The sequence below is a fragment of the Apium graveolens genome, chromosome 11 (genome assembly GCF_009905375.1).
Source record: "Apium graveolens cultivar Ventura chromosome 11, ASM990537v1, whole genome shotgun sequence".
NCBI lineage: Eukaryota > Viridiplantae > Streptophyta > Magnoliopsida > Apiales > Apiaceae > Apium > Apium graveolens.
In genome coordinates this window covers 20,096,568-20,112,991 of record NC_133657.1, presented here as the reverse complement: position 1 = coordinate 20,112,991, position 16,424 = coordinate 20,096,568, and the positions used below count along the sequence as shown (strand labels likewise).

The 16,424-nt window shown below is 39.2% G+C and overlaps 1 protein-coding gene across 1 annotated transcript; it reads left to right on the top strand.

Annotated features, from left to right (window-relative positions):
* The first annotated feature begins 15,606 nt into the window (after positions 1–15,606).
* Positions 15,607–16,419, top strand: LOC141695395 (protein FAR1-RELATED SEQUENCE 5-like). Its single transcript, XM_074499643.1, has one exon. It carries the CDS (start codon positions 15,607–15,609, stop codon positions 16,417–16,419), a length of 813 nt encoding a protein of 270 aa, XP_074355744.1.
* Positions 16,420–16,424: the final 5 nt, after the last annotated feature.

Below are 16,424 nucleotides of genomic sequence, written 5' to 3'. Positions count from 1 at the left end.
AAGATTAGTTAATAAATGTGTATACTTATTAATTTATATAATATCAATTACATTTTTCGAAAATATATGTTGCGAGCTGCGATTGCGGTTGCGATTTTGCGATTTTTAAAAATTTAAAACCGCATCCAAACCACAAATGAACGGTTTTTAAAATTTAAATCCACAATCAACCCGCGTTTCGCGATTATCCGTAAATGCGGTTCGGTTGTGAGTAGTTGGATGCGGTTGAATGGTTCGTCTGTACACCCCTAGGTGCTATGGTTGAATTAAGGGAAGTAAAGAGCGAATAATTGACCCTATTATGTGATCTTCAATCTGTTGTTATTTGGGCATCATCGCTCTTAGCGGCGCTTGTTCAGCTCACCCTTAACATCAAGTCAAAATAAATACGAAGCTCTCCAAGTGTTTGTATAAGATGAGTGATAGTAGATTGTCAGGGATACGATTTTGTTGCCCATATCATTGAGTATAGCGTGTCTTAACTGTACATCATTAGCAGAAACGTAATTAATTATTACATGATTGCCGGTAGAGCGGGCAATCGGGTCGTGTCGTGTAGTTTCGTGTACGTAAACATGAAACTCATATCCGACCCGAAATGATTTCGTGTACCCATATGTGAAACCTATATCCGATTCGAATCGTGTACTTTCCGTGTATATTAAATAAAAAATTAATATAATATATACTTATATATAATATATTTCTATTTTAATATATAATTTAATGAAATATGGAGAGTGTATATGTATATATATATATATATATATATATATTTACATAGTATTCTATATATGGGTTTTGGTCCACAACCCCGGGTGGTTGTAGTAACCACCTTCCGCATTAAGGCATTGCGGCAGTACTACCAGCAATGTTTCATTGCACCAAACGCAATGAAACAATGCTGCAGGTACTGCCGCATTGTTTCATTGCAACAGTATTGCCGCATTGTTTCATTGCAAACCCGCAATGAAACAATGAAGCAGTGATTTAATTTCTTAAATAACAAAAAATCATATTTTAATGAATTAATTTGTTTCCGATAATAAAAGAGTTAAAAAGTATATAATTAATTTTAACAACCACTTGTTCTATATTTACTAATTTTATTACTACTTTCCATTTATATTATCAATTGTATAATGAGTTAAGAATTTAAAATTAAATTAGATATATAATCGGAAAAATAATTAAAATATTAGTTTTAATGAAAAAAATAAAAAACCGCAGATGATAACTAAAATGTATGAATGTAGTATTGCTATGATTGTTTATTGATCGAAAGGTGTCGTCTTCGAAGACGACACCTTTCGATCAATAAACAATCATACTTGTTTGTCTTAAACTTTTTTGAGTGAATTCTAATCAAACTATTTTAATTTAAATTTTAAATATTTCAAAATTCTATACAATTGTACCGTATAATGAAGTTATATTGAATTAAAAAAAATTCTATAAAATATTTCCATTAAAAAAATAAGAATAAAATGGTATAAAAAATCCCCCCTGGCAATGTGTCAATGCGGGAGGTGTTCACCACAGCCACAACATATTTAAAACACATCGGCGAGTGGTTGAGGAGCCACCTGCCGCATTGTGTCATTGCTACTACCTCAATGACACAATGCGACAGGTGGCCGAGTTATTTTTATATGGTTTGTTACCAAGAAATTTTTAACATTTTAGGGATTAAGTTGTTTTATATTTTTTTATAGGTAAAGAAAATTCGATAAATTTTTATTTATTTAGTTTTTCACATTTTTAATTTTTAGCATTATATTTGTTTACTATAAATTAAAAATTGATAAATTAAATTCGACAAGTACAAGAGAGATAAAACATTAAATAATTTATTTCATTCAAATATAAATGGAGTACATTCAAATATTTTCTTAAACAAAATACATAATAACTTAAATATTTTATTCCAACGAGAATGATCAAGATTTAACGGTGTTGAAAGAACCGCCTTTATCACCCTTATCGTCGTCCTTCTTTCTCTTCAACTTTTCCGCCTTCGCCTTCGCCTCATTTTCCTTTTTTTCTTGCGCTCAAGCGTCATTTGAATACGTCGGAGAGCTATTGTCATGTCTTCTTCTCTTTCGGGCCCGTCGTAAGCCACACCATCGATAATTACCTTGCTATTGTCCCAATCATAGTAGAAAACCATTTTTCGGAAAATAGAGAAGAGAATGTTGAAGAGAAAATGTAGAATGAAAATAGAGAAGAGAATGTTGAAAAGAAATGAGATTACAAGAGCTATTTATAGGCTGAAAATCTAAATTTTAAAATCCAAAAATGTAAATTTAGGCACAGAAAAAAATATTGCGGAAGCTGAGGGGTGGACTGTTGACTAGTCTGCCGCAATGACACAATGCGGCAGGTACAACTGTAGTATTGTTTCAAAGCGGCAAGCCTTACTGCAGCAATGAACCAATGCGGTGTGTCGGTCAAACATTTGACCAGTCAATTTTTATTAATTTTGGCACAAAAATTGATATTGATTTAATATTTGCACAAAAATTAAGTTTGAATTCACAAAACAAGTATAAAATTAATGATATAAATTTTATTATTAAAATTGATAATTTGATTTTTTAACTAAAATAACTCATATGATAATTTTTAAAAACATAAAACTCCCAAAATTTCGTAATAATAAAAATTCAAAAATACTATTCTAAAAAATAATTAAAAATAACTGCAACATTGCTTCAAAGCGGCAAGCCTTACTGCAGCAATAAGCCAATGCGGTTGGTCGGTCAAACATTTGACCAGTCAATTTTTATTAATATTGGCACAAAAATTGATATTGATTTAATATTTGCACAAAAATTAAGTTTGAATTAACAAAAATGTATAAAATTAATAATAAAAATTTTATTATTAAAATTGATAATTTGATTTTTTTAACTAAAATAACTCATATGATAATTTTTAAAAACATAAAACTCCCAAAATTTCGTAATAATAAAAATTCAAAAATACTATTCGAAAAAATAATTAAAAATAACTTTTTCACTCAAAAAATATTTAAATTTAATATTTAATTTAAATATTTTAGTTTAAAAAATTAAATAAAAAATAACAAAATATAATTTCAAAAAAATATTTATAATGAGCCAACGCGGTGGGTTGGTCAAACCCCCCCAACATTTGACTAGTCAATTTTTATTAATATTGGCACAAAAATTGATATTGATTTAATATTTGCACAAAAATTAAGTTTGAATTCACAACAAAGTATAGAATTAATAATATAAATTTATTATTAAAATTGATAATATTATTTTTTTAACTTAAATAACTCATATGATAATTTTTAAAAATATAAAACTCACAAAATTTTGTAATAATAAAAATTCAAAAATACTATTTGAAAAAATAATTAAAAATAACTTTTTCATTTTTAAAAATATTACAAAATCATTTTTAATCAGAGTCCTCCCACATTGACTCATTGCTGGAGTCCGCAATGCGTGATTGCGGCAGGAACTCTACCATAATGACTCCAAAAGCTAGTTGGTGGTTATATTTAATGGGTCACTCTAGCAATGTTTCATTGCTGGAATGTTTCATTGCCGGAGACAGTTTGTTTGATTCAACATTTACTTTCTTATTACTCATTTTACAATTTATAATTTACTTTCAACAATTTCAAATTTTTTGGTTATTGATTCATCAAAGGTGATCTCAAAAGGTTAGTTTTCGATTGTTGATGGCTTCTTTTTTATTTAAAGCTTGTAGTTCCTCTTCTAGTGAAAATGATAATTACGATTATTATACCCCCGTTAGACGAACCCCGTAGCTCGTCGTAAGTTATTTGTTGATGAAGATATTGTAAATCTTGATAGTGATTGATAGGGATAAATAAATCCTGATTGTGTAATTAAATATTACAGTAATTATACATGATTTGGGCTGCTAGGCCCAATAAGAAGATGTATGACATTCAGACCAAAAAGGTTAACACATTGATCAGGCCTGATGGACCAGATCAGGCCTGATGGAACAAAGAAGGCCCAAAAACCCTGAATATTAATTAATTTCATAATTAATTAATAAGGGAAAAATCAGCTATTGAAAAGAGTCCCAATGAGGACATAAATCCTTGCAGATTAGCCTCTAAGGGACCTAGAAGGATAAGGAATCAGTTTCCTACTATTTAGGACTCCAAAGTCCATTCTAATTCAGAGACTTGATCACCAAGTCTCCTATACCAAGTCTAACCCTAGACTCAACTCTATATAAAGGGCTCTACCCCTCAACCTAGAACTACTTTTTTTGGCTTGATTATCTAATTCACAGAGATACGTAGGCATCTCGTAAAGGCAGAGTTAAGCTACGAAACACGAGAGCAGCCATTAAAGGCCTTGAGCTCCTGAACCTTAGCAATAAATACATCAAATAATAACCTTAGTTTTTTATCCATAACATTTGGTGTCGTCTGTGGGAAAGCACAACAACAACCATGACGAAAACACGGAGAACAGTTAGAGCCCTTGAAGGAGGAACACCAACAGGGACAACCCAAGTGATTTCGTCAACCGTGGAGGTACCTCCTCATTCAACCTATGCAACCACGCAAGGAGAAGCCTAGATAGGGGCAACTGAACCTCAGCCACAAGGGACGATTCCCTCGGCTACTCAAGGTACGAATCCCCAAGTTCAACAAGTACATGCACCTGTGAATTCTCGACCCATCGGGTATGAATATTCAACTATTATTATCACTAACCCCCCTATGGGATGCCCCTTTACCTCGAGGTTGGAGGAAGTGGACATGCTGGACGGAGTGAAGCACGAGGGCGTTCGCCCCCATACATACGAGGTTTGGCTCCTATCCCTAAAGATCAAGAATTTTCAGGTCCTTACACTGAGAGAGACTCCGAATCTTCGGATGATGAAGTAGCCCCAAGAAGGAGACGTGCTGGCAAAGAGCCGATGGCTGATGGTAGCCAACGCCCTCAAAGCACCCAAGGGACGAATCCCCAAGAAGTGCAGGAAAGGATCAGGGCTCACGAGGCTGAGATTCAAAAGCTAAGGCGCGACTTGGAGGTGCACCAGACCACCAGACCCCCAGTACCTCCTAGGGGGAGAAATCCTCCTCCTATCATAGACCTGAATGGTCCAGTGTAGAGGAGGGTTGTTGTCCCAAGGGCTGATCCAAGCAATCTTCTTCCCCTTGGAGATCCTGATGATCCTAATCCACCCTTCACTGAAGAAATAATGAATGCCCATATCTCAAGGAAGTTCAAGATGCCAACTATCAAAGCTTATGATGGCACGGGAGATCCCGCTAATTATGTTAGGACATTCTCTAATGCACTGTTGTTGCAGCACGTGAATGATGCTATTAAGTGTCGGGCCTTCTCTCAAACCCTGTCGGGTATGGCTCAAAGGTGGTATAGTCATTTGCCCCCAAACTCTATTGGGTCATTCAGAGAATTAAGTCAGGCTTTTATTAAGCAATTCATCAGCGGGAGAGTACATGAGAAAAGTTCAGCATCTCTTATGAGCATTGTGCAGGGAACAAAGGAATCCTTGAGAGACTACCTGAATCGTTTCACAAAGGAGGCTTTAAAAGTCCCAGACCTTGATGATAAGGTAGCCATGATAGCACTGCAACAAGGAACCAGGGATGAATTTTTCAAGATGTCCTTGGCCAAACGCCCCCCTGAAGCATGTTGTAGCTCCAGGATAGGGCATGGAAGTACATCAAGGTGGAAGAGAGCATGAGGAAGACCGTAGTGAGTAATGAGCCCACTGGAGGCAAGAAGCGGAAAACTGATCTGGAGTATATCACTAAGGACAAGTATCCTAGAACTGAGCAAAACACTGATTCAAACCCCAAGAAGGGAGGACCTGGGCAAAAGTTCACTGAATACGCTAAGTTGAATGCTCCTAGAAGCCAGATCTTGATGGAAATCGAGAAAGTTAGAGATATTCGTTGGCCTAAGCCCTTGAAGGCTGATCCTGCAAAGCTAGATAAAAGCAAGTATTGTAGATTTCACAAAGATGATGGTCATGACACCGATGAGTGTAGATAGCTGAAAGATGAAATTGAGTTCCTCATTCGAAAAGGAAGATTGAACAAATACACTGGAGAAGGAGGGGATAGAAGCAGTAACGTGAGAAGAAACTTTGATGACCGAAGGAGAGATCAAGAAGATCAGGGGCGAAATCCCCAACCTAGGGGACCAGTGATAAATACAATCTTCAGAGGACCGCGCCCCAGAGGACCTGTGATCAACACAATTTTTAGAGGACCAACTGCTGCTGGGTTATCCAAGAACTCCAGGAAAGCATATGCTCGAGAAGTTATGCATATTGTTGGGGAAGCCCCGAAGAGGGCCATGACAGGAGTAACAATGTCTTTTGATTATGCGGATCTGGAGGGTGTGAAATTTCCCCATGACGACCCGTTGGTCATAACCCCGATTATAGGGAACAGCCCAGTGAGAAGGGTCCTTGTGGATAATAGTGCTTCAGTGGATATCTTGCTCCATGACATCTTTTGGAGGATGGGATATAATGACTCCCAATTGACCCCAACCGACATGCCAATATATGGGTTTGCGGGAGTGGAGTGCCCCGTAGAAGGGATAATCAAGTTACCAATAACCATAGGACATGAACCAAGGCAAGCAACTCAGATGTTGGACTTCGTGGTGGTGAAGGCTAGTTCGACTTATAACGCTATCATGGGAAGAACAGGGATACACGCCTTCAAGGCAGTCCCTTCCTTCTACCATTCAGTTATGAAGTTTCCTACCCGGGAAGGGATCGAAGAAGAGAGAGGAGACCAAAAGATGGCTAGAAGCTGTTATGTGGCCTCTTTGAGGGCAGATGGAGTTGGGGGACAGGTTCTTCCTATTGAAGATCTGGATATCTGAGAGAATGATGAGAAAAGAGGAAAGCCAGCAGAAGACTTGGTTTCAATTCCTTTAGCCCCCGAAGATCCTGGAAAGGTGACTTTTATTGGAGCAACGCTCGAGGAGCCCCTTAGAGGGAAGTTGGTGAAATTTTTGCAAGAAAATAGTGACGTTTTTGCATGGTCAGCAGCTGATATGCCAGGCATAGATCCATAACTGATTACTCACAAGCTGAATGTAGACCCAAATCGGAAGACAGTGAAACAAAAGAAAAGAAGTTTTGCTCCAGAAAGGCAAGAAGCTATAAAACAGGAAGTAGAGAAGCTCTTGGAGGCTGGTTTCATTGAGGAGATTCAATTTCCAGAGTGGTTAGCAAATCCTGTAATGGTGAAGAAGGTCAATGGAAAATGGAGGATGTGAGTGGACTTCACTGATCTAAATGATGCCTGTCCTAAGGACTGTTTCCCGTTACCAAGGATCGATACTTTGATAGATGCCACTGCTGGGCATGAAATGCTGAGCTTCATGGATGAATTTAGTGGATACAATCAGATCAAGATGCACAAGGATGACATTCCAAAGGTATCATTCATCACTGACTTTGGTGTTTATTGTTATTTAGTTATGGCATTTGGTCTTAAGAATGCAGGAGCCACCTATCAAAGGTTGGTAAATAAAATTTTTAAGAATCTTATTGGCAAGACTATGGAAGTTTATGTCGATGACATGTTAGTCAAGAGTCTAGTAAAGGCTGACCATATAACCTATTTGAGGGAAGCTTTTGAGGTCCTGAGGTACCACAAAATGATGTTAAATCCTACAAAGTGTGCTTTCAGAGTAGGGTCTGGAAATTTTTTGGGATTGATGGTCTCCAAGAGAGGGATCGAGGCTAAGCCCGATAAAATAAAGGCAATCCTGGACATGGAACCACCAAAAACTGTCAAGGATGTTCAGAAGCTCACAGGAAGGGTTGCTGTGCTGGGACGATTCATCTCCAAGTCAGGAGACAAGTGCTTGTCATTCTTCCAGTCACTAAAGAACATTAAAGACTTTGTATGGAATGAGGAAAACCAGAAGGCATTCGAGGAATTAAAGAAATATATGGCCCAGGCCCCGTTGTTGGCCAAGCCAGCTTTGAATGAAGTTTTATTCGTGTACTTAGCTGTCTCAGAGAGTGCCTTGAGCGCTGTATTGGTTAAGGAGGAACTGAAAATCCAGAAACCCGTATACTATGTCAGCAAAATTCTGCATGGTGCTGAGTTAAATTATTCAACTATTGAGAAATTTGCTTTAGCCTTGGTAATGGCTTCAAGAAAGTTACGACCTTACTTTCAGGCTTATCAAATTGAGGTGCTAACGAATCAGCCCCTGAGAAATATCATTCATAGTCCCAAGGCTAGTGGGAGATTTATCAAGTGGGCAATAGAGCTGGGAGAGTTCGACATTAAGTATAAGCCACAAATGGAAATAAAAGCCCAGGCATTAGCTGACTTCGTGGTGGAATGTATCATACCCAACCAAGAAGTCGGGGGGAAGGAGGATAACATACCTCAAGACAAGGAAGTTGATAAGGGGGATAAAGAGAAGGTTAATGAGGAAAAAGAATACTAGGTTCTCTATTTTGATGGAGCATCAAAAATGAATTCAAGTGGAGCAGGTTTGGTTTTATAAAGCTCTGATGGGTTCTTAATTGAGTATGCCATGAAGTTAGACTTTCAAACCACAAACAATGAGGCAGAATATGAAGCTCTGATAGCTGATCTTGGCTTAGCAGGGACACTTAGAGTCAAGAACTTAAAAGTCTGTGGAGACTCGAAGTTGGTCATATCCCAGGTGAAGGGAGAGTTTGAGGCAAGGGATGATACGATGGCTAAGTATGTCCGCCTAGTAAGGGCCGTAATGACCCAATTCGATGAATGCCATGTTGAGCACATTCCAAGGGAGGAAAATGCTAAGGCAGATGCATTATCAAAGTTTGTTTCATCTGAGATGGAAGAAAGTTCTGGAAGTGTATACTATTGCGTTTTGAAGTCATGGAGCATTGATGTTAAGCTTGTGGCTCCTATAGGCCTAGGGACATCATGGATTGATCCCATTAAGGCTCACATTCAAATCGGTTGGTTACCAAACGATGCTACTGAAGCACGAAAATTGGCTGTTCGAGCACTAAGATACTCTTTGATAGATGAAATTCTGTATAAAAGATCTTTCGTGGTTCTCTACTTAAGGTGTCTCAGGCCCGATGAGGCTCGCTTGGCTCTTGAAGAAGTACATGAAGGCATATGTGGGCAACACTTGGGGGGTAGGGCCTTGGCTCATAAGGTAACCCATTTAGGCTTCTATTGGCCAGAAATGATGGCTGATGCCAAAGAATATGTGAAAAAATGTGACCGCTGTCAGAAGCACGCACCAGTTGTTAGACAACCCTCCGAGATGCTGACCTCTATCAACTCGCCCATCCCCTTTGCTATGTGGGGAATGGATATACTAGGGCCTTTCCCCATGGCCACGACACAAAGGAAGTTTCTAATTGTAGCCATTGATTACTTCACCAAGTGGATTGAAGCCAAACCCTTGGCCAAGATCACAACTAAGCAGGTTGCACAATTCCTGTGGAAAAGTATTATGTGCTGGTATGGAATTCCCCGCATCCTAGTCACTGACAATGGAACACAGTTCAACAACGAGGAATTCAAGAAGTATTGTGAGGAAAATGAAATTGAGTTGCGATTCACCTCTGTGGCTCACCCGCAAGCCAATGGGCAAGCGGAAGTGGCAAATCGAATAATCCTGGATGGACTAAAGAAGAGGATCGAGAAGTCAAGGAATAAATGGGTGGATGAAATACTCCCCATACTATGGGCCTATAAGACTACCTGTAGAGTCACGACTGGAGCAACTCCCTTCATGTTAGCATATGGTACAGAAGCAGTTGTTCCTGTAGAGATATCACATTCCTCCCCCAGGATTCAAGCTTTCAATGCTGAGGAAAATGAAGAAGGGCAAAGGTTAGCCCTGGATCTAATTGATGAAGTACGAGATGAGGCACATGCAAAGATAGTGGAATATCACAAAAAGCTTCGTTTTACTACAACCTAAGGGTTAAAGAAAGGTTCTTCAAACAAGGTGACTTAGTTTTGAGGAAAGTGGAAGCTTCTGGCGTAGGGCAGAAAGGTAAACTTGCCCCAAATTTGGAAAGGCCGTACAAAGTCAAGAGCGTTCAGGGTAGAGGAACCTACAAGCTGGAGACTATAGATGGTTTTGAAGTCCCGAGAACTTGGCATGCCCAAAACCTGAAGGTTTACTATGTGTAGAACAGTTAAAGTACGATTCTCACTTATCAGTGTAACAAGTAGGTTTAAAAGCACCTTGAAGCTTTGCTTGCTTAGGATTTTTCTATATAGAAGATATAATTAGATTTTATCAAGGTTGAACCCATTTCATGTAAGGTATCAAGAATACCAAGTTATAATATAAAGCCTTCGACTTAATCTTAGTTTATTATATTGATGCATTGTGAAGGATAAAACCAAGTTATAAACTTGAGTTTGAAAAATTGAAAGAAAAAATACGACGATACTTGGGCAAAATACGATTGAAAATAATAAAAGTCAATTACAAAGTTCAATATTGTCTAAGAAAGAAGAAATACATAAAAACTTAGGCCTTGGAAGGCTGGGATTCTTCGGAACCACTATCCGAAGTCTCCTCGGATGTCTCTTCAGTCGGTCCCTCGGAAGTCCCCTTGGAAGTCTCCGCAGAGGTTCCCTCGGAACTATCTTCGGGCGCTTTGGATACTGCAGGAGATGCTGGTTTTGGAGACGCTGGCTTTGGAGGCTCTTCTACCCTGGCCTTCTTTATAACGGGCTCAGGCTCCTCCTCAGAAGAAGATTCCTCCTCTTCAGAGTTGGATTCGAGCTCCTTCCTCTTTTGACCTTGGCCTTGACTTCCCGATGGGCCGTCCTTGATTAAATTGACGAGCTTATCTGCAACGCCCCCAAGTGCTGGAACTCACACATGACAAGGGAAGGAAGACTGTTCAAGGACTTCTGGAAACTTGTCCTGAATAGCCTCCACAGCGGTGTCCCAACCTTCCTTGTAGTTGACTGGATGAAGGAGGGCATCATGCTCCACCATTAAACCTTGAACTCCTGAGTATCCATCCAGCCATCAAAGGCCTTGTCCTTTTGAGCCTTGAGGATAACATTCTCAGCCCGGGTCGTTTCTAAGTCAGAAGTTGATGAAGCGAGTTGGGCTTCAAGGGCCTCTATTATTTGGTTGGCCTCCTCCAGCTTTTTGTTCGCATCCTCGAGGCCAACTTTCCAAGCCTTGGCTTGGTGAATCGCCCCTTGAAAATGGGCGTTCGCCTATAAGATACACAATAAAAGTAAGAAATGGGAAAAATCAAAAAGGCAAAAAGCTATGAATGGCAAAGGAAAAAGACGTATCGTCGCCAAAGCCTGAGCTCTGAAAAGCTCATTAGCCTCCAAGTCCTGTTGAAGGACAAAGTCTTGATAGTCAACTGGGGAAATGGAATGCATAGACCATTCCTTGGCAAGCACCATATTGCCAACAATCGAATCCTTGCCCCGGATTTCCCAAGTAGGTTGGAAGAAAGACCCTGGTTTTTGTTTGGTACATAAAACTTGGTTGGGACCTTCCTCGCCTGGTTCCTTTTCCTGGAGTAGGAACTCCGGGAAATGATCCCCAAGGCGCGGGTCTTTGAAGACCTTTCCAGCACGCTTCATCTTGGTCGTTTCCAGGTCTTTAGGCTTTGTAGCCTCCTCAATTTTCTCAACCACTGCAACAAATAAGATAAGTGAGTTGAGAAATTAGCAAAGTAGAAAATGGAAGAAACGAAGACAACTAGAGAAGGAAGGAAACATACTCTTTTTAGGAACGGGAGAAAGCCGCGTTCTACAAGAACGGTCTCCCTGATAAGATCCTAAGAATGGGAAGTCCCATTATCTTGAGTAAGGAGGTTGAAAGCTCTGGTCTCCTCCTCAGACAAAACTATATCATTAGGGCTCCCATCTACAGCTAACCCAAAAGACGAGCGAAATAGGGTGCCCCAATCGCCACCCTCCCAAATGACGAACATAAAATCTTTCTTCCACCCCAAATTGTTGTGCGGGATGGACTTCCCGTTCACTATGTGGGGAACGGTTGGGCGCTGGTTTAAAGAAATCCACCCCAGATTCTTGTCAGGACTGTTCTTGAACTGGAAAATCTTTCTGAAAACAGCAACAGAGGTAAGGACATTGTGCTTGGCGCATTGCGACAGATAGCACATAATCAACCCCTAAGAGTTAGGAGGGAGTTGGCAAGGGCTGATGCCCACATCAGCTAGCAAAACAGGGATAAATGGGTGAAAGGGAAGTCTGATACCTGCCCTTAGAGTATCCCTGTAGACGCATAGTGCATCCTTCCTCCACTGACAGGCCCTGTCGGCCGGACCTGCAAGAACTAGATTGAAAGGATCCTTGATTTTGAAACAACCACTCAACTTGTCCAGCTCCTTTGGATCCCCCAAGGCATTGATATGATCGTGTGCGTCAAGATGCGTATCTGATGGGTACTCGTCCCCTTGGGTGTTGATCATATCAATCAAGGAAGTATACCTTGATCGAATGGGGAATTCATTGGACTTTCTGGCCACATTCATCTTGGCCAAACGAGTCATTTTCTTATCAGCCATCTGAAAAAAGGGCACATAAGGAGACAATTTTAAAACGCAAACTATGCAAAAACAAGCACAAGAACAAAAAAGGAGAAGTGTTACCTGAAATACTGCTCCTAAAAAAGGCTTTGGGGATCAAAATACTCCGACCTACCGTTATTTCTCTGAGATTCTTAACAGAAGAAAAAAGAAGGAGAATTTGGAAATGAGAAAGTGAGGAGCAATAGACTCTACTCACTCCTTTATATAGGAGAAAAAGTGAAGTTGAAGGGACAAAAAGCCCAGTAAATATAAAGGCCCAAAGAAGAAAGCCCAGAAATGGAACGTTCCACAATACTCCAAGGAATTCCAAGGAAAATAAATAAAAATTCCCGAGAATTCTAGAGAATTCTAAAGAAGGTGTTTTAATATATTAAAGCCCAGATTAATATGAAAGAGGCCCAATAGGAGGCCCAAATCCAATTAAGATTTGGAAAAATAGAAGGCCCAAATCCAATTAAGATTTGGAAAAATAGAAGGCCCAAATCCAATTAAGATTTGGAAAAATAGAAGGCCCAAATCCAATTAAGATTTGGAAAAATAGAAGGCCTAAATCCAATTAAGATTTGAAAAAATAGAAGGCCCAAATCTAATTAAGATTTGGCAAAATACAGGCCCAAATCAAAGCCCTAAAAAAGAAAAGGCCTAAACAAGGCCCAATCCAAATTAAATGAGAAGGAGGCCCAATAAAACCATGATTGAGGTCGAATACCAGGTCGTGAATTCGGTTCGAATTCTTTCGAACAGACACCCGAAAATTACGGGTGTAATAGACCAGGATTGAGGTCGAATTTCAGGTCGTGAATTCTGTTCGAATTCTTTCGAACAGACACCCGTAAATTACGGGTATAATAGAACAGAATTGAGGTCGAAAGCCAGACCAGGATTGAGGTCGAATTCCTGAATCAAGCACAATATTTTTCAAGAATAAGTGCAGAAACCTAAACTAAAATCCAGGTCGAAGAATCGACTAGGATCCTGGTCGAAACCCAGGTCGTGAATCCTAGTCGAAACCTAACGACCAGGAAGCAAAGAAAGATACAAGTTTTCGACCAAAATCCGGGTCGAAGGTTCAACTAGGATCCTGGTCAAAATCCAGGTCGTGGATCCTAGTCGAAATACTTCGACCAGGATTGGAAAGCTTGCCCAAAATTTGACTAGGATCCAGGTCGACACCCGTAAATTACGGGTATAATAGAACAAAATTGAGGTCGAAAGCCAGACTAGGATTGAGGTCAAATTTCTAAATCAAGCACAATATTTTTCAAGAATAAGTACAGAAACCTAAACTAAAATCCAGGTCAAAGAATCGACTAGGATCCTGGTCGAAACCCAGATCGTGAATCCTAGTCGAAACCTAACGACTAGGAAGCAAAGAAAGACACAAGTTTTCGACCAAAATCCAGGTCGAAGGTTCGACTAGGATCCTGGTCGAAATCCAAGTCGTGGATCCTAGTCGAAATCCTTCGACCAGGATTGGAAAGCTGGCCCAAAATTCGACTAGGATCCAGGTCAAAATTTCAACTAGGATCCTGGTCGAAAAAGGGCTGAAAATTTGAGAATATTTGTGAAAAATTGCAGAAAATTTGGAAAAATCTCGGAAAAAGGGAAAATTCCTGAAAAATATCAGAAAATTTCTAAAAATAGGGAGAAGACAAGAAAATAGAAAGAGAAGTTTTTAAACGACCCTGAAGCCGCGTACAAGGCAAATCGTTGTAAACGTGTAGGTCGCTCCACACTTTACGCAAAACGATATCCTGAAAGGAAATGAACAAACTTAACTTTTGCGAAATCTTATACGGTTTCTCAAAAGTTGGGGGCAAATGATAGGGAAAAATAAAGCCTGATTGTGTAATTAAATATTACAGTAATTATACATGATTTGGGCTGCTAGGCCCAATAAGAAGATGTATGACATTCAGACCAAAAAGGTTAACACATTGATCAGGCCTGATGGACCAGATCAGGCCTGATGGAACAAAGAAGGCCCAAAAACTCTGAATATTAATTTCATAATTAATTAATAAGGGAAAAATCAGCTATTGAAAAGAGTCCCAATGAGGACATAAATCCTTGCAGATTAGCCTCTAAGGGACCTAGAAGGATAAGGAATCTGTTTCCTACTATTTAGGACTCCAAAGTCCATTCTAATTCAGAGACTTGATCACCAAATCTCCTATACCAAGTCTAACCCTAGACTCAACTCTATATAAAGGGCTCTACCCCTCAACCTAGAACTACATTTTTTGGCTTGATTCTCTAATTCACAGAGATACGTAGGCATCTCGTAAAGGCAGAGTTAAGCTATGAAACACGAGAGCGGCCATTAAAGGCCTTGAGCTCCTGAACCTTAGCAATAAATACAGCAAATAATAACCTTAGTTTTTTATCCATAACAGTGATGATAATATGAATAATGTTGGTGGTGATAATATTGATGTTGATAATGTTAGTGGTCATAATGTTGATAATGTTGGTGGTGATAATGTTCATTTTGATAATGTTGGTGGTGATAATGTTGGCGGTCATAATGTTGATGATAACGTTGGTGGTGATAATTTTGACGGTGAAAATGTTGATGACGTAAAAGATGAGAAAAATGTTGAGAAAAAGAATCATGGATTTAAGAATAGTAACGATATTGTGCCTTATGTCGGCAAGATTTTCGATACATTTGATGATGTGGAAGCATTTTATAGGAATTATGGTCGAAAAGAGGGATTCGTGAAAATAATTAGGAATACTCATAAGCGAACAAACACAAATGAACCATCATACCGTTTGTTTATTTGTCGAAAAGGTGGAAGGGTAGGAGCGACGCCATTGGATTTTGGTAAAGGAAAACGAGTTAGAGAGGTAATTCCACGAACGAATTATGGTATTCGAATGTGTGTCGTTCACAAAGTGAAGATGGACAAATGGCAAATTAGTTCGGTGGATTTAGAACACAATCATAAATTGGTGTCGCCGAAAAAAGTTCAATTTTTTTAAAGATCACTCAACATAGATCCTATGACGCGATCATTGATTGAGTTGTTTAACAAATCGGGAATTGAGACGAGCAAAGTAATGAAGTTTCTTAGCGAGACAAAGAGGGGTGTTGAAAATCTTGGTTTTTCTAATCAAAACGTACGTAATCTCGTACGTGATATTCGGTACCGAGTATTTGATTCGGGTGATGCGGAGTATGGATTACTTTTGCTACGAGAACTACAAGAAAATATTTTCGGTAATTTCTTTTATCGGCTGAATGTAGATGATGAGAATCGTGTACGCGGTTTGGTGTGGGTTGATCCTCGGTCCATGAACGCGTACAAGAATTTTGGTGATGTGGTTACGTTCGATTCAACTTACCGGATGAATAGGTATTGTATGCCTTTCATACCTATTACGGGCGTACACCACAATTATCAAAATATACTATTTGGATTTGCACTTGTAAGGGATGAGACTGAGGCATCGTATAAGTGGGTTTTGAGGACATGGTTGGAAGCCGTCGACAATAAACTGCCTCGAATAATTATTACTGATCAAGACATTGCATTGGGAAATTCCATTGCCGAGGTCATGCCTATACCACAAATAAAGCATACATATTATACATGGCATATAAGTAGTAAGTTTCCCGAGAAGTTGTCTTATTTGTACACAAATTATCCAGAGTTCAAGACAGAGTTTAATGCATGTGTGTACAAGTCGTTGACACCTACAGAATTTGAAGGTAGATGGAAGCAATTAATCGAGAAGTACGATCTTGAGGATCATGCTTGGTTAAATGACATGTATGTTATTAGAACTCAATGGATTGGTGCTTACACGAAGTAACATTT